Source organism: Cherax quadricarinatus, chromosome 18, assembly GCF_038502225.1.
Source record: "Cherax quadricarinatus isolate ZL_2023a chromosome 18, ASM3850222v1, whole genome shotgun sequence".
Lineage (NCBI taxonomy): Eukaryota > Metazoa > Arthropoda > Malacostraca > Decapoda > Parastacidae > Cherax > Cherax quadricarinatus.
This window is the reverse complement of record NC_091309.1, coordinates 15,003,009-15,022,908: the sequence shown is the minus strand read 5'-3', so window position 1 is coordinate 15,022,908 and position 19,900 is coordinate 15,003,009. Positions and strand designations below refer to the sequence as shown.

Here is a 19,900-nt window from a genome sequence, read left to right as displayed (position 1 = left end):
GGCAAAATTGTGAACTTATTCTACTTTAGCACCTGAGAATAGCGCTTAACTACACATAATAATAATAATAATAATAATAATAATAATAATAATAATAATAATAATAATAATAATAATAATAATAATAATAATAATAATAATAATAATAATTAATAATAATAATGATAATGATAATTTCCCGCCATACTCCACATATGCTGGTTTTTCTGTTATATTCCTACACACAGGATGGTTTTCTCTGCATACCCCTTCACAGGGGATGGTTTCCATAATATTCCATAGCACGTATGGTTTCCCCCGTCATATTTCATCACACAGTATGCCTTTCTTAGCATACTCCATCAATAGGGATGGTTTTCCTGATATATTTCATCAATAGGGATGGTTTTCTTGACATACTCCGTCAATAGAGATGGTTTTCCTGACATACTCCATCAATAGGGATGGTTTTCCTGACATATACCATCAATAGGGATGGTTTTCCTGATATACTCCATCAATAGGGATGGTTTTCCTGACATACTCCATCAATAGAGATGGTTTTCCCGATATACTCCATCAATAGGAATGGTTTTCCTGACATACTCCATCAATAGGGATGGTTTTCCTGACATACTCCATCAATAGAGATGGTTTTCCTGACATACTCCATCAATAGGAATGGTTTTCCTGACATACTCCATCAATAGGGATGGTTTTCCTGATATACTCCATCAATAGGGATGGTTTTCCTGACATACTCTATCGCACATGAAGAATTTTCCCGTAATATTCCAACACACATGATTGTTTCTCTGTTATACTTCTTCATACAGGATTTTTTTTTCCTGCCATATTCCAATACAGGATGGTTTTCCTCTCATATTCCACCACGCAAGTTTCCATTACTTTATCACACTAGATAATTTTCCTGCTTTAATCTATCACACAATGATTTTCCTGTCACATTCCATCACACCAGATTCTATTCCTGTTATTCTCCGTCAGTATGGCGTGATTGATGTCCACGGATGGAAATAAATCACTTTGACTTTTTGGGATTATCCTAGGTGATTTACACATACGGTACTAGGTATGATAATTGTAATTATGTGTACCTATACTTCAATATATGTACTACCATAATTTTTAAAGGGGTGGACCGGTAAGCCAGTGGAAGGCCTCTATCAGATGACCAAAAGCTCCAGCGGCGGGTCATCATCAAAGATCTTACTTATAATGAAGCTAACACTCTATACTGCCTCATTACAGCGGAAAAGGATAGAGGCCTTATATAAGCTGTCAACCTATTCATCCATGTAAACGTGTCAAAAAAAATGTTTAAAGAACGATGAAAAGGAGGCTTGTTAATGAAAATAGCGGAGATCAAAGCTGGATTCAGGATTCTCTTGCTCATCAGTTTCTTGTTAAATAAATGAACACAAGTGCAACTAATGCAGTATTTTATTGCGGAACGTTTCTCTCTCCAGGACAAAGCTTGACAAAACTTCTAAAGAGCGAAACGTTACCACAGTAAAATATCACATTAGTTACATGTGTCCTGTTACCTAACATATTGTCGGCAACTCTACTAACATTATTACTCCAGTTTCTTCCCCACACAGCCAGGATTTTTCCCTGCCCTGTTTTCCCCAACCCCATTTTATCGTTCTGCCCTTTTCGCATCACTTTATTGATGACCTACATGAATATGAATATTTATTGTAACAATGATAAACTTTATTATTAGTTTAACATCCTATATAGGTTAATAAAACATGTCAAGTGTGTTAATATTATATACATGCAAAATTCTACCACTATTCCAAAGGTTTATGGTAACCGAGCTTTATTATAAAGATAATTTGTTGTATAATTAATAAGATGAATATAGCTCATAAATACCCATTAATAGTGTTTTATTATGATATTAATAATGTGGATATTATAACATCAACAGGAGCACGAGGGACGTGGTGGCTGCTCGGGAGTTATCGTCTTCTTGTATCTTGATTCCTCCTTATTACGTTTATTAGTTGATTAATCTTAGTGAGTACACTTTTTTAACTTATGGTACCGTGTTCTTGTGGTGTAATATGTGAGAAAGTAGTCTTGGATTTCTGTTTTAAAGAGCAGCAGGTATAACCATACATCACCATGTATGGTTATACCTGTAAGGTCGTATTTAGATTTTATAGCTTTTTAACATTTTTACGGTGGTCTTGAGAGGACAAGCTTGCAGGTGAGGGGTTCTTGATCCAAGGAAATAGGCCTAGCCTTCCTGTAGATCGAGCTTGATTGCCTCCCATTCCTCTAAGCCCAGTATGACCCCTATGGGTTTAGTACTTCCCCCCAAATATATTACGATTTGGAGCAGACAGGTGTTATGAGTACACATTTATTGCACATTATGTCGATTTTTTCGCAAGTCAATCCAATAAAGTCAAGCAAGAAGTTGGAATTATCAACCCTAGAGAGTTAGTAACCCAGGAAAGCGAAGCAGTATGGCTTGTCTCCAGTGTGATTTTTTAAGAACATAAGAACGAAGGAACACTGCAGCAGGCCTACTGGTCCTCTTTCCCAGGTTATGACCCACAATGCTGTATAGCCCTTGTGGCTTAGCGCTTCTTTTTGATTATAATAATATGACCCACAACAGTCTACTAACATTCAGGTTCCTCTATACTGCTGAGCTGTATAGCCCTTGTGGCTTAGCGCTTCTTTTTGATTATAATAATAATCTATACTGCTGAGTGAACGGGCAGCAGGTGCTAAGAGAAGTTCCTGTGATTTTTTGCCCAGGGATTGAGCCATGTTGTTTATAGGTGGGAGATATGTTGCTTTATTCCTTTTTGTTGACTTTATAATGCTCTACTTAGAGCAAAACATTGTATGTAAATATAGGTTTGTTCTACACAGTCATTTTACCATATTTGCAGATTTTGCTACCACCCATAAATCTTCATCTGTATACTAATAATAATAATAATAATAATAATAATAAATAAATAAAAGTTATAATAGTAACTATTTAATATTCTAGTAATAATAAAACTAAGTAAATAATTTTATTTAGGCACAGTTTCATGTAAGTACAATTATGATAGTGTAAATTATCTAGGATAATCCAAAAATGTCATATACGTATATATAATAATAATAATAATAACAATAATACTTTATCACCCACTAAAAGTTACTCTATTTCTTGCTGTTGCAACTTTGATGCAGCTTTCTGGTTGACATTACTATTTATTAATTAATTTTTTTTAATTTTGGTATGGTAAAACCATAAGAATGGATAGTGGTAAGAAATACTGACAGTGATCCATATTTTTTTTAGGTGATACCATACAGCAGCTACATATCCCAATTTCAGCCTAATATATGTTATAAACAGCATTTTTAGCATTTGAAAGCTATTTTATAGTTAATTAAAGTATCATATACATTTTTCAGTTTCACTTATATGATCTCAGCACACACATTAAGTGTCCATGGTTCGATCCCCAGTACAGATGGAAACATTGGGCATGTTTCCTTAAGACACCTGCTCTCCCTTTTTACCTAGCAGTAAATAGGTACCTGGTTGTTAACCAACTTGTTGCTGCATCATCCTGGGGACAAAGTTAACCTCATTGCCCAAAATTCTCTGCCTAACAAGGGGCTTTCTATTTAGTATGTCATTGATGTCAGCTAAGTCTGTGTAAGTTGTATCATGTATGTACTTGTAGAAGTTAAGATGATTATTATTGTTATTATTATTATTATTATTATTATTATTATTATTTTTATTTTCCAGTGACACAATTAGTAACTCATCATATATCTCTGCCTCTATCTTACAGCACTTGCAAAATTTTATCACACAATCTATATTCTTTGTATAGTTCTGATTTCATTTTTTCCCATTTGTATTACATATCATTTATGAACCTTAAATTCCATCATCTGACTGCAACATGCCTACTGACCCATTGTAGGCTAGTCTAATTCACACCCACACCCACTCATGTACTTGTCTAACTTATTTTTAAAGCTATCCAAGGTTTCTGCCTGAGTGATGCTACTCCAGAGTCTGTTTCACTCATCCACAACTCTTATTACCAAACCATTGCTTTCCTATATCTTTTCTAAATCTGAATTTTTCCAACTTGAGCCCATTGCTTTTAACACATTATTTATATCCCTTTATTTACAGTATATTTTATTTTTGCCCAGATCTTTGCATTATCCACAGATTAATTCATAATCCTTTACTCCTCATAAATAATTTATATTTTGTGTGTGTATTTTCTTTTTCTCAGCTAGTTTATCTATTCCTGGAACAATAATTTTTGGCTGGTATGTCTCCATAGGGAAATTGAAAAGAATTCTTCCTCCATAAGCTCTGCATGTCATAAGAGGAGACTAAAATGCTGGGAGCAAGGGGCTAGTAACTCCTTCTCCAGTATAAATTAATAAATTTAAAAAGAAAAACTTTTGGTTTTCTTTTTAGGTCACCCTGCATTGGTGGGATATGGCTAGTTCATTGAAAAAAAGTCAAGTTACTTATTTTTATTTGTCCTTATTCATTGCTGATAATTTTTGCTCATTGCAGGTTTGACCTCACAACTCATTCAAGATGTCACATTACAATTTCAAAAAGATTACCATTGTCCCCTCAGCAAAGGTGAGTCAAAATTTTCTCTTGAAATTACAGTGCATTTTTTTTTTCTAAATAACAGTTCTGTATGTCCTGTACCTTATGTTTTTTTTTAAATATTCATTAAATAAAACTCTCATGATAAAGCTTAAGTTATTTGATAAAATAATTGTCTAGAAGGACCAGAATACATGTACAGAATTTGGAATTACCATACATAGTTCTGTACATTGCAATTACATTTTGCAGTTTCATTAATTTACAATCAACTTTATGAAGATTGTAAAGTGTTTTATCTGCTTTTCCTATTTTTTCATATTCTACTCCTTTTTACTTTCTTGCTCTTCCATTTCTCTTCCTCATCCCTTTCCCTTCTGATCCTTTTCTCTCCCTTCTCATTCCTTCCTCCACTTCTTCATTCCATTCTCTTCATTTTGTCGATTCCAACCACTTCATCCCATTCTCTTCCTCCTCTGTCCTTGTCCTCTCTCCCCTGCTTCTCCTCCTCCTCTTACTCTCTTTCCCTCCTTGCCATCGTATTTTCTTCTCTTTCTACAAGAATATTAAAAAAAAAAAATGCTCGGGTTTCCTGTACCCCTCTCTCTCTCTCTCTTTTTTTTTTTTTTTTTTTTTTTTTTTTTTTGTTTTGTTTTGTTAAAACTAATGATTCTCTTAACTTTAACACCACTATGACCTTTATTACTTAATTATTTGGACCTCATGTCAATGTCACAACATTATAATGTAGTAGGGTACCATACATACACCATGTGGTCTCATTCAGAACATCATAAACTAGGTATGTAGTAAGTCTAACCTAACATCTTGCACTTCACTAACATGCCAGCTTAGCTTATGTACTGCACAGAACTTAGCTAGATTGGTACAAGCTACTAAAACGTTGTCATTGAGTAGAGAAGGGTTAGCATTATGTAAGATTGTTCTTTAGTGTAATCCTTTGTCATTGCAATAGTAGCACCACTACCATTCATTATTACTGCTTTTAACCATTCATTAGTCATGCTTTTTAATAAAATCTACAGAATTTGTGAATTTACCCCTTAATGTCAATTTACATTTCAGGACTTCATAAACATCATACTCTCCAAGACACAACGAAAGACCCCTACAGTTATTCACAAACAGTTTAAAATATCTCGTATACGTCGTTTCTACATGACGAAAGTAAAATATACACAACAGAGTTTCCATGACAAGCTTACTGCAATTGTTACCGAGTTCCCGAAATTAGAGGTACAGTACATATGTCCAATTCTTTGTTTCATTTTACTCAGTAAGTTGATAGCAACCATTTAGAGAGGTAATTTCATCCTGTCATATGTAAAATGGGAGCCTTTTTAAATGTTTTGCATTTTTGCAGGCCTGCTGGTCTTTTCTTTCTGTCTCATGAACATGTAAGATAGGTAAATATTAGACTTTTACTTGCATTACACTTATCTTTGTGTTTTTCATTATATTGATAGTTCATACCTCTGTAATGTTTACTTTCCAACTTAGGAGGCATGGTTTGAGACTATCTTAGAAGATTTGTGTACTGTGCCAAATATTATGGTGACAGTCTTGTAGTAGTAGGGCATATATCTCTGTCTAGTATTGAGAGGGGAAAGGAAGTGTTGTGATGCATTAGTGGATTGATAATATCAAACCACCTCAAGTTTTCATTATAACCTTTGGTAATGATTGTTCATGGCTTTAGTTTAAATGTTGGATACATTTAGTATTACTTAAAGCCTAGATCTGAAAAAAAAAACTGATTTTTAAATTGCTCAGTGTGCAGTAAATGATCTTTGAGTAAGAACTGAGCACCTGTTTGAGTGTTGCTGTTTTATGCTTCACTATCATTGTTTTTAAATTTCTATAAATTATTTTTATTCTAAGATGTTATTTTAACTTTTCAGGACTTGCATCCTTTTTATGCTGACCTGTTGAACACATTGTACAATAAGGACCACTACAAGCTTTCCCTGGGTCAAATAAATATGGCCAGGCATCTTATAGACAAAGTTGCAAGTGACTATGTTAAGCTCCTCAAGTATGGTGATTCACTCTACAGGTGTAAGCAGCTAAAGAAAAGTGCCTTGGGACGAATGGCCACAATAATGAAGAAACAAGGACCACCACTAAAGTATCTTGAGGAAGTAAGACAGCACATTTCAAGGCTTCCATCAATTGATCCTAATACTCGATCACTACTGCTGTGTGGCTGTCCTAATGCTGGTAAGTACAGGAGATTTTAATGACTGCATTGAATTTTACTGAGAAATGCTAAACTTTTTTTTTTATATAGGCCTTAGAAATCCACTAGTTATTGTATTTATGTACAAAGTTTAATGCAGTATTTTGCACATGAACTGGTATAGAAGGGTGAGTCTGGCATCTCAGTGGTATGGATATGTGATGAATATGATCTTAAGAAATAGTGTCTGATAACTGTAGAAGCCATTTACATCTCAGCTGTCTGCATTTTCTTGGCCATCTACTTTTTCACTAGTAGAAAAAATCTGATTGTAGTGAAAGTACCCCCATTGTCAATTCCTAGTTTATGCCCTGGGTCGACTTATGGCTAGTAACGTAGAGTATGTATGTTTCTTGAATAGTAAATAAACTTCATTGAAAAAATTATCAGGTTGTATTCTATTTCTTATCAGGAAAGTCATCATTTATCAATCTTATAACTCGTGCTGATGTGGAGGTTCAGCCATATGCCTTTACCACCAAGTCTCTCTATGTTGGCCACACGGACTATGAATATCTCAGGTGGCAGGTTAGTTGGATTATTTATTGATGGCACTGCATATATATACATGTATATGTATTTAGATGAAAATGCTGTATACAGACTTAGTTTATGTAGTCCTTATAAAAAATGTGAAAGTTAGTTATAAAACATTTGTAAACAAGGAAATGTAATATATTATACTCTTGTGTTACCCAAGTTGTCTTACATTACCAATTTCAGGTTATTGATACCCCTGGAGTGTTAGACCGTCCATTTGATGAAATGAATACCATAGAATTGCAGGCCATTACAGCATTGGCACATATTCGTGCAGCTGTCATTTTCTTCTTGGATATCTCTGAAACGTGTGATATACAGATTGAGCAACAAATGAAAATTTTTGATAGCATAAAGCCACTGTTTGCAAACAAGGTAACGGTTTAAAATATTTTTTTTTTTTTTTATGACTAATACCTCCTGCTAAAATTATTCTTAGTTTTTCTATGAGCTTAGAAACTAAACTTGCACTCTCACACTTTAAAACAATAGTATGTCATAAGTGATCGTGAAAAGGTCAGTGATTGAAATTGTTATCATATAGTGTATTTTGATGAGGTGTGCAGCAACACACTTCATTGCTACTTGGGGAGGGTAAAGGTAAATTGGGTACACTACTCCTGTCAGTGGTCATTATTTTTTCAGCTGTACTTTTATTGCAGGAACATTTGTTGTGCTCTATTTTCATACAAGTACAGTACAGTCTTCAGTAGTTTATTTTTTTCTTGTTTGTTCTCATGTGTTTTCTCACTTGTGCATGTTTTCCTTATTCTTGTCTTTCATTGTAGGTGGTTATTGTTATAACCAAATCTGCATGTGGAATTCTTTAGAAATTAAAAAAAAAAATCCTTCATTTTATGGCATTTAAACTGAGTTTGAACAAGCTTGTGTTTTTTAAGCCAGCCCAGGGTTTAAATCCTACATTACTCTTAAATCCCTATTTGGGATGTTCATGTTATTGTTAATTTCTGAATTTCTAATAATGGTGGCAGTAATGCATTCAGATAATTGATTTGCTTTTCAGTTTTTTTTTTAACTTTTAGCAATTAAATGTTAGTGGTTGGCATAAAACATTCATAGAAATTATAACAGTTGTGCATTCTCCATTATTTCAGCCTTTATTGGTGGCATGCAACAAAATAGATATCACGAGTTTAGAGGGATTGGAGGAAAAGTACCCTGAAAAAAGGGAACTGATTGCTGCACTGGAGCGTGAGAATATTCCAGTCATGGAAATGTCAACTTTATCACAAGAAGGTGTAATGGAAGTCAAGAAGGAGGTAAGGATTAGTGGCTGCATTGCAATTGTTTGTAGCTCATAAATTTCTTATCTGTGATGAATATTTTTGTTAACCTAACTGGCACCTCATGTGAAGCTATTGAGCTCCCTGCTAAACTTCTGCTAACGTTACACATTACCGTATTCAGATAACCCGCGCAGAGAAGAGAGGAGCCTACGATGACGTTACGGTCCGATTTGGACCATTTACAAAGTCAGTGTGACTTTGTAAATAGTCCAAGTCAGACCGAAACATTGTCGTAGGCTCCTCTCTTCTAAGTGCGGGTTATTTGTGTATCATTCCAGTCACTGTATAGTGCCTTTTTTTGTTATTTACATTACTGTATTTATTATATTTTGAAGTATGTAATTTTCTGTAGTGATGTGAAAAATAGTTAGAAAAATACAAAATAGAAAGAACTGAATACAGTGAATACCAACAGCGTTACATTCTCTTTGACTTGAAATTATTCATATTTACTTATATGTAAAAAAAAAATTGGTTAATGTTTAACAGTTACATTTAGTTTTGTGCTGTTAGTCATTTTTTTATTAATGTATTTTTTTTAGTTTACAATTGTCAAGAATTACTGGTAGTTATACCATGTTGAATCTTGAAAGCTGTAATTTACTATACACGGCCTCTCCTCACTTAACGACGGAGTTCGTTCTTAAGACTATCAGTAAATGAATTCATCGCTAAGTGAGGGGCATACTATAATGATAGTGGATTTGTGTCAACCATCTTTGATATTGTTTTGATGTCACTTTTGCACCATTATAACATTTCTGATATATTTTTAAACATTTATACAGTAGTGTACTGTATATTGTAATGAAGAGAATAGAAGAAATCAGCTGTAATCTTTCTTTCTTTCAACACACCGGCCATATCCCACCGAGGCGGGGTGGCCCAAAAGGTAAAACGAAAGTTTCTAAAGTGAAAGTTTCTATTTTTACATTTAGTAATATATACAGGAGAAGGGGTTACTAGCCCCTTGCTCCTGGCATTTTAGTCGCCTCTTACGACACGCATGGCTTAAGGAGGAAGAATTCTGTTCCATTCCCCCATGGAGATAAGAGGAAATAAACAAGAACAAGAACTAGAAAGAAAATAGAAGAAAACCCAGAGGGGTATGTATGTATATATATGCTTGTACATGTATGTGTAGTGTGACCTAAGTGTAAGTAGAAGTAGCAAAACGTACCTGAAACCTTGCATGTTCATGAGACAGAAAAATGGACACCAGCAATCCTACCATCATGTAAAACAATTACAGGCTTTCGTTTTATGCTCACTTGGCAGGACGGTAGTACCTCCCTGGGTGGTTGCTGTCTGCCAGCCTACTATACTATATTATTTAGGTATGCATATAGGTAGAGAGCTTGTCATCAGTCTGAGTCGTTGATAAACGAGTACATTGCTAAGTGAGGAGAGGCTGTATATTTGTATGTATTAGTATAAACTGTGAGAGATCACACATTATATGACACTTTTTCATAATAGTCCATCATTCATTTTTTGCTCTTTTTCAGTTCATCCTAAGTTGTCATGGCAGTCATACATAATTTCCAGTGAATTATTCACTATTCAATTTTTCAGAGAGGATGAAGAAAAATATTGTATGAAGTTCACATTAATTGTTATGTTTTAGGCTTGTGACCGCCTATTGGCAAAGAGAGTGGATGCAAAGATGCGTACAAGAAAAGCTGATTCTATTCTCAACCGTGTTCATGTAGCCATGCCTGCACAGAGAGATCAGAAAATAAGAGAACCTTTTATTCCTGGTAAGTGAACTTTTTATAGAAAAATATTTAAAGTATAAATGGGCCATTGCCATACTTTGATTTAATTTTTTTTTCTCGTGAGTCAGTAAAGGTACCCCAATTTTCAGTGCATATCTATGTACCAAGTTTGGCAGGTTAAAGTGAAAACAAAAATACTAATGTACATTGTGAGGGGAGGGCATACCAAACAGAACTGTGAGGCTGCGAAAGAAATGATGAGGAAGTGAATAGGTTAGTACTGGAGCATTACGCTTGAAAGACATCAGGACCTGATGAAATTTCATCATAAATACCAAGGGGTAAAACTAAAATACTGAGCTAGCCACTCATATTTAGCAGCTTAAAATGGGGGGATGGGGGGGGTAGTATCAGAGACTTGAAGGTTTTAATAGGCATTCCTGTGGTTTGTTTGTGACCCACAAGCCTACATAATTATCATAACAGCTGATCAGGTACCAGTTGTAAATAAAAAGTCTTCCGAGATCCTTTAACTGTTCCAGTACGTAATTACATTTATTAGTTGGCATGTTAAAGAGTGGACCTCTGATATTGATGCAGTGTTTTTTAGTGTATCTGTGGCGCCTTTCGTTTTTATGTATATTTCTATACTGTCACCATAATTTTTAAAGGGATGGACCGGTAAGGCAGTGGAAGGCCTCGGTCAGATGACCAAAATCTCCAACGGCGGGTCATCATCTGACTAAGACTTGCATCGGGAAACACTTGTCCTGTTTCCTAACAAACCTTACCTAACCTAACCATCAGTATTTCCTTTCATCCATTATAAATAATGAGATTCTCTTGTCTGTGATCCAAAGAATAAAACTTAATTGCTGTAGTTTTATATTTTTTTTATTTTAAAGGTTATCTGCCAGCATCACTGATGTAAAAATACATCTTAATCATAATAACCTCAGATATGCTTTGATTGACAAATTTAGGCCTAGATCTGAGAGAATGGGTATGTGCAGTCACTATGCAACATAAAAGAATTTTGCTCCATTCATTGTGTGATAGGAACAGTGAATCTCTGACCCTGTATTTTGATTAAAATAGTGACTTTGAGCTGTTTTATAGATTTGTTTTACTAGATTGATTGGCTGTATTTTAGTGACATTTAAAAGACCGGAAGACATACTAGTGAAATGAAGATGATTTTGGTCAGTTTGAGAAAGGAAGTGGCATGAAATATTCCTCAAAGTAGAAATATTTGATTTTTGGAAATTTTCCTGAGGAAGGGTAGATGACCTCCCGTTTCCCTCAGGTCTGCTTTTTGAGTTTTTGTTAAGATTAAGTCTGCTTCAATCATTTGGATGACATAAACCATGATAACTCATTCTTGGGTCTTAGGGAAGAAATAATGCAAAACTTCAGTTTTCTGTGTGATAAGGATTCAAAATGAAGGGTAAGTGTTATACAGGAGAGGCCTTGGGCAATGATTAGTGAACAAAAGGAAGGCTGCTGTATTATCTGGAGTGCTGACTGTGTTTATATTGCACTTGTTTTTAACCCTTTAACTGTGTCTGACACACTAGTATGCAGGTGGTGGTACTGTGTCTGACCAAACTAGTATGCATCTTTTTTTTTAATAATTAATCTCCCACCTGATAATGTTTTCTTTTTACCTCAGGACCACTCTTTGTGTCTTTTTCCATCTATTCATACATTTGAAAAAATCTAAGGCCAGCAGGGTCCACACAAAGTATCATGGATAACTACTCAGGATAACTGTGTCTCATATACTAGTTTGCCTCATTAGCAAAAGTAAATGAAGGAACCGGGAGCTGTTGTTCTACCATCAGCTTCCCTGCCAGCAAACAGTGTGTGCAAGTAGCTCAAAGATGACTTCTTTCTTTCAACACACCAGCCGTATCCCACCGAGGCGGGGTGGCCCAAAAGGAAAAATGAAAGTTTCTCCTTTTACATTTAGTAATGTACAGGAGAAGGGGTTACTAGCCCCTTGCTTCCGGTATTTTAGTCGGCTCTTACAACACGCATGGCTTATGGAGGAAGAATTCTGTTCCACTTCCCCATGGAGGTAAGAGGAAATAAACAAGAACAAGAACTAAAAAGAAAATAGAAAACCCAGAGGGGTGTGTATATATATGCTTGTACATGTATGTGTAGTATGACCTAAGTGTAAGTAGAAGTAGCAAGACGTACCTGAAATCTTGCATGTTCATGAGACAGGAAAAAGGACACCAGCAATCCTACCATCATGTAAAACAATTACAGGCTTTCGTTTTACACTTACTTGGCAGGACAGTAGTACCTCCCTGTGTGGTTGCTGTCTACCAACCTACTACCTATATGATTAACCTCATCCTTCTTAAATCCATCCGCCGACACGTCAACTCCCAAGTATCTGAAAACATTCACTTCTTCCATACTACTCCTCCCCAATTTGATATCCAATTTTTCTTTATCTAAATCATTTGATACCCTCATCACCTTACTCTTTTCTATGTTCACTTTCAGCTTTCTACCTTTGCATACACTCCCAAACTCATCCACTAACCTTTGCAATTTTTCTTTAGAATCTCCCATAAGCACAGTATCATCAGCAAAAAGCAACTGTGTCAATTCCCATTTTGTATTTGATTCCCCATAATTTAATCCCACCCCTCTCCTGAACACCCTAGGATTTACTTATTTTACAACCCCATCTATAAATAAACAACCATGGTGACATTACACATCCCTGTCTAAGACCTATATATTAACCCTTTCAGGGTCCACAAGCTCTCTGACTTGTTCCCAGGGTCCTCCAAATTTAAAAAAAAAAAAATATTTTTTATGAAAAGATAGAGAATCTTTTCCCGATCATAATGACACCAAAAGTATGAAATTTGATGGAAAACTTACGGAATTATGCTCTTGCGAAGTTAGCGGTCTCGATGATGTGTACCCAGCGGCGATTTTGCCCACTTTGAGCCCTATTTTCAGCCAATTCCAATGTACTAGTCTACAAAAATCGTAACTATTTCGCTAGAACTCCATTTTTTCTATTGAATGAGTACAAGAAACCACCAGTTTACCGATTTCAACTATCCAATACAGTGCTCAGAATTTAGCAATTTTGCCAATTTCACACAAATTTCAAAAGATGCCAATTTCCAAATAGGGTCCAGAATAAACAAGAAAGACATTCCTGGCACTAAAATAACATTTCCTCTGTTCATTAGTCCCCACGCCCCTCTTACATTCTTTTGCTTTCCATTTTGAATTTTTATTCTCCCAAAAAAATAGAAGATTTACTGTTATGCAGACTACTGCATTAGTGTAGAAATGGTATAAATAATATCGGCGCACTTGTAAAAGAATGAGACTCATCAGTTGACGTGTATTGGATGCTTAGCATGATTTGTTTACTTTTGAACTTTGGTAAAAATTGAACATTTCTGCTACTTTGAGCTCATTTTCAAGGTACTTTTCTTTGTAAAACCAGTGAAAATCATCTCAATTTCTGTAATATGTCTTCCATTCTATAAAATGAGACCAGGAAAACTAGAATACAACAATAAATACCATATGAAAATACAGTGCAAAGTCGCTGTTTTAATCCAAAAACATGGTCAAAGTTTTTTTTTCTCATTACTCACTTGTGTGCTGCAAGATTTTTTTTTATACCGCACACATAGACCCATTCTTTCATATGTTGGCCTACCAGCTTGATTTCACTAGATTTGAGGGCGCTAGAATTTAGGCATATGTGTCTTAAGAGGCGACAAAAATGCTGGGAGCAAGGGGCTAGTAACCCCTTCTCCAGTATATATTACTAAATGTAAAAGGAGAAACTTTCATTTTTCCTTTTGGGCCACCCCACCTCGGTGGGATACGGCAGGTTTGTTGAAAGAAAGAAATAATTAACCTAGGATAATGAAATAGTCAAACTGATTTATTTCTGTGTTTTGAGGAGTATTACACCTTGAAACAGTTAATACCATAAGTATTCCTTATACATAGTGTTAGAAGACCAAAGTGGTAAAAAATAAATAAATAATTACATGTATTTGCACCAATTTATACTGTATATTCTATTTGGATCAATGTTTGGCTAAGCATTGCCCCATGTTTGAAGTGCTAAAACACATTGAAACATATCAGATAAACATTGAAAACAACTCAGAAACTGAAAATAAAAAAGCATAACATTAGCAAATTGTAAAATGTAAATATCATTGGTGCATTTATACCACTGTTGCCAACGAGTGATAATTTTTCACCACCTTCAACATCTCATAAAAGCACATGTTTTTAGTCAGATTCCACTAATTTTTCTTCTTAATTCATGAAATGTGCTCTTTCATTTTATATTTTTTTTTTGTCCCCCATCCCCCCTTGCTCAGTTTTCTTTTTTAAATCTGGGTATGCCACAGTAAATGGGTTAACAAGGCCCTGCTTAGTTGTGATAGTAATGTTGAACTGCAGGCTCAACAGTTTACATTGACTCAAGCAGTTTACATTGAAGTGTGGCCTCAGGTTGTGTAACAGGTGTAAAGTTATTAAAATCTTATAACTTTCAATTAATTTTTTTATTTTTAAATCACTAGAAAAGGTTAATCAGAAGAAGTCAGAAGCAGCTAAACCCAAAAAGAAATTTGAGAGGGATTTGGAGGAGGAATTGATGGATGATTACAGTCTTGACCTTAACAAAAATAAAGATCTTGAGAATGATGAATGGAAATATGACAAGATTCCCCATATTGTAGATGGATACAATGTGGCTGATTTTATTGATCCTGACATCATGAAAGTGAGTAAATAAATAGTTCATTTTTTTTATGTCTGATTAAAGTACAGGCATAACTTGCTTTAGAGCTGTTTGCTAATAGGGCACTTTTGAATTCATGTTTATTATTTTTTGGGGCCATTTTGTACCTACGCTCAGTCTGTATAGTAATACAGTACTGTGGCATTTTTTTTTTTTATATTTTACTTTTGCATCTTTTTTTTTTTAGGCCTAGTGCTATTGTGCACTTAATAATTGATTGTGTAAACACATTTTTAGGCTTTTACATGCATTGACAAGTGGAAAAAAAGGTTGTGATTCTCTTTAAGGCCATATTTGCTTTACAGTGATTTTTCTAGAACCTAACCCATCATATTAGAGAGGTATGCTTGTATACTGCACGAGGATATTTGTCTTCCTTCCCAAAGACTCGTTACAAGATGAGTATTTGTATTTTTCAAAAGAGCGTTTGAACTGTATGAATCTCTTGTCAAAAAATTGGAAGAGTGACACTGGCAAACACAAATTAGACACCAGTGAAAGTGTGTTTGTTATGGTCACACTGTTAGTATAGGAGTCTTTCATTCAGCTGAAATGTATGTTGGAAAATACATATTTCTCTGATTCTGAGATTTTTGGGGAGACAGACAGACTATTCTAGCCATTATATACTGATTAATGTTGTAAAAAAAAAAAATGCAATATGGTCATAGTGACAAGGCAACAAAAACTTTGAAGGTTTTGAAATATTTAAATGTGATATGATAAAAATGGAATTAAAAAATGTGCAACTTACTACACATAATAAAATACATATATTATTATTTATTCATTATTCCCAAATAGAAACTGGAAGAACTTGAAGCAGAAGAAGAAGCCCGTGAAAAAAATGGCTTCTATGTTGTGGAAGTGGAAGAAGAGGATGAGGAGATGAAAGAAATCCACAGACTAGCTCAAAAAATCCGTGAAAAGAAGATTATTAATGCAATAAATGCTAGAATTGATAGGCCTAAAGGTAAAGCTGTAATGCCACGTGTCTCTAGGAAACGCGAGAGATCTGTATCTCGTCTGAGATCAGAGTTTGAAGAATTGGGAGTGGATATGTCTGATGTGGATGGTTGCCACTTCACACGCACCAAGAGTGTATCAAGGTCACGTCCTCCACTTAAGAAAGCTCGTGTAGACTCAGAGGGTAGAGTGCGGTCTAGTTCCAAAACTCCTCGTGACCAGTCAGGAGTAAGAGATGCAAAGGTAATCATATTTTTTATATGGTATATCATATATATACAGTGGTACTTCGAATTTCGAACAGCTCCCACTTGAACAATGATGTAAGTGTATTTTTGAAAGTGTATTTTTGGGGGTCTGAAATGCACTAATCTAATTTACATTATTCCTTATGGGAACAAAGTTGTTCGATAACGGCACTCGAATAGCCTTCTGGAACGAATTTCGGCCGAAATTCGAGGTACCGCTGTATTTTTTTTTAAGTTCTTACACCTAACATATGTTGTACTGTTGTCTTCGTATAGAGATATCATACTTAATTTTTCCTACATGGGTACTCTGCAGTCTTATGTGAACTTAGGATTTAAACAAAATATTCACAAAAATCTTCATTATCAGAAGTGCATTTTTTTTATTTATTTATTTATTTATTTGTTGTTTCTGCCAACAGATGGCCAAGAAGATGAAGACCATTGGACGCAAGGCACAGTCGCAATTAAACAGAGATGGTCGCAAGGGTGAAGCTGATCGTCATGTCTATAATCTTAAACCCAAGCATCTCTTTGCTGGAAAGAGAGGTCTGGGTTCTGCTAGCAGAAGATAATTTTTTCCCCTTGCACCACAGACCATGAAGTCTGTCCGAAAATTATTTCATGTTAAATTATAATGTTTAATTATTATAATTTACCTTAATTTTACTGCAAACTACCAGTTTTTGTAGTTTCTAAATTTTTTTGTGGAAATTTTAATGTGTAACAGCATATCATTGTATTTGGGAAAAGAAGTTTTTCTTGACTTGGTATTCATAGTTCATGTAAGATTTGTTGTGTATGTTTTTTTTTTTTTTTTTTTTTTTTTTTTCCAACAAGTCGGCCGTCTCCCACCGAGGCAGGGTGACCCAAAAAAGAAAGAAAATCCCCAAAAAGAAAAATACTTTCATCATCATTCAACACTTTCACCACACTCACACATTATCACTGTTTTTGCAGAGGTGCTCAGAATACAACAGTTTAGAAGCATACACATATAAAGATACACAACATATCCCTCCAAACTGCCAATATGTGGTAGTAGGTTGGTAGACAGCAACCACCCAGGGAGGTACTACCGTCCTGCCAAGTGAGTGTAAAACGAAAGCCTGTAATTGTTTTACATGATAGTAGGATTGCTGATGTCTTTTGTCTGTCTCATAAATATGCAAGATTACAGGTATGTCTTGCTACTTCTACTTACACTTAGGTCACACTACACATACATGTACACATTTATTTATACACACTCATCTGAGTTTTCTTTGATTTTATCTTAATAGTTCTTGGTCGTATTACTTTTCCTTTTATATCTATGGGGAAGTGGAATAAGAATTTTTCCTCCGTAAGCCATGCGTGTTGTAAAAGTCAACTAAAATGCCGGGAACAATGGGCTAGTAACCCCTTTTCCTGTAAAGATTACTAAAAAGAATAAGAAGAAGAATTGTGTATATATTATTACAAATTTATTTGACAATTCATTGTTCAGGCCCCTAATAAAAATGTTACTACAGATGCCTTAACTTTTAATCTAGATGTAGTACCTTCATGCTACTTCTTGATTAATGTTTTAAATACTCTTTTACAGCTTAATAATAAAATATTGTGAGCCATAATTGTAATGTTCATCACAGTTATTGAGTTTAGATTTAAAAATCTTCCCTCTGCTAGCACTGTCACTAGAAAGATTTTTTTTAATTGATACAGTATATTGGAGACTCGGTGAAATAAAGCTAAGGAGAGAATATAGAGAGATTAAATCTCTAGGTTTTTGCTTCCTTCAGGGATAGTACCTTGATGCTACTGAAGGGATCTTGATTCAAGGATTGGTTACCCCTCCAAAGAAGAGCTCTTGATTTATAGAATTGGAGTTACTCTTCTATTCCTCAGGTCAAGCCTGAATACCTTCCTGTCCCCAGGCACTGTATGACTTGCAGGTTTAGCACTTTCCCATTGGTATAAAAATTTTGGCTTTAGCAATAGAGTTTCCACTCGGGAATCTTAGACATATGAGGAACAAAAATACGAAAGCCATAAAAAATTTCAAATGGGCATCAGTTCCAGTAAGTTACTCAGCCCATAAAAGTAGTATACAGTACATTAAGCTACTGAAATTTGGATTTTTACATTAATAGAGACTGGGAGAGAGTATGGAGGAGGTGAATGTACAGTGGACCCCCGGTTAACGATATTTTTTCACTCCAGAAGTATGTTCAGGTGCCAGTACTGACCGAATTTGTTCCCATAAGAAATATTGTGAAATAGATTAGTCCATTTCAGACCCCCAAACATACACGTACAAATGCACTTACATAAATACACTTACATAATTGGTCGCATTCGGAGGTAATCGTTATGCGGGGGTCCACTGTATTCAGATATTTAGGAGTGGACATGTCAGCAGATAGGTTTATGAAAGATGAGGTGAATCATAGAATTGATGAGGGGAAAAGGGTGAGCGGTGCACTTAGTAGTCTTTGGAGACAGAACTTTGTCCTTGGAAGCAAAGAGGGGAATGTATGCAATGTGTGGTGTGAATATAATGCAGAGAATTCGTAGTTTGGAAGTTAGGAGGAAGTGCGGGATTGCCAAAACTGTTGTCCAGAGGGCTGAGGAAGGGTTGTTGAGGTGGTTCGGACATATAGATTATTATTATTATTATAATCAAAAAGAAGCGCTAAGCCACAAGGGCTATACAGCGCTGCAGGGCAGGAAGGAAGCGAGGGTATCAGGTGGCAAAAGGGAGATGGATGAGTAATAGGTTACAGAGAACAGCGAGGCAGTGGATGGTGAAAGGGTAGAGGGCAGCAAGAGATTGAGGTAGAAAGGGCTGAGGGGAGTGCAAAAGGTATCATCACCAGAGTTTGTGGAGTAAATCAGTTGTTGTCAAGAAGTCAATGAGAGAGTCAGGATTAAAGGAGGGTCCATCAGCAAGAAGGGAAGGTAAAGAGAGAGTAGTAGAGCGGAGATGACGTTGGAGGTAAATTCTGCGTGCTCGTTGATAGAGAGGGCAGTCTAACCGAATGTGGCTAATCGATACTGGAACTTGACACTGCTCACAGAGAGGAACAGGGTGCCTCTACATGAGATACCCATGAGTAAGACGAGTGTGGCCAATGCGAAGGCGGGAGAGAGTAGTCTCCCAACCTCGGCACTGATGACAAGAAGACGGCCAGTAACCTATGCTCGGTTTAATAGAATGAAGTTTGTTACCGAGTAAAGTTGACCAATGTTGTTGCCAACGGGTGTGAAGGTGGGTAGCTATTACAGCAAAATAATCTGGAAATGGAACACCTCTTTATGAAAATGGTAGGTCATGTACTGCTGACTGCGCAGTAGTGTCTGCCTGTTCATTGCCCTGTACGTCAACATGACCAGGGACCCTGGCAGGCCGGACTTGAGTCCTGGAGATGGAAAGTGCAGT

The 19,900-nt window shown here is 35.6% G+C and overlaps 1 protein-coding gene across 1 annotated transcript; it reads left to right on the top strand.

The window, feature by feature from the left end:
- The first annotated feature begins 1,925 nt into the window (after positions 1-1,925).
- Positions 1,926-17,308, top strand: Non1 (nucleolar GTP-binding protein 1). Its single transcript, XM_070086270.1, has 11 exons — positions 1,926-2,028; positions 4,580-4,651; positions 5,708-5,878; positions 6,544-6,862; positions 7,294-7,409; positions 7,605-7,796; positions 8,537-8,701; positions 10,356-10,488; positions 15,042-15,244; positions 16,067-16,471; positions 16,899-17,308. Exons 2-11 carry the CDS (start codon positions 4,604-4,606, stop codon positions 17,049-17,051), a joined length of 1,905 nt encoding a protein of 634 aa, XP_069942371.1. The 5' UTR covers positions 1,926-2,028; positions 4,580-4,603; the 3' UTR covers positions 17,052-17,308.
- The last annotated feature ends 2,592 nt before the right edge of the window (positions 17,309-19,900 follow it).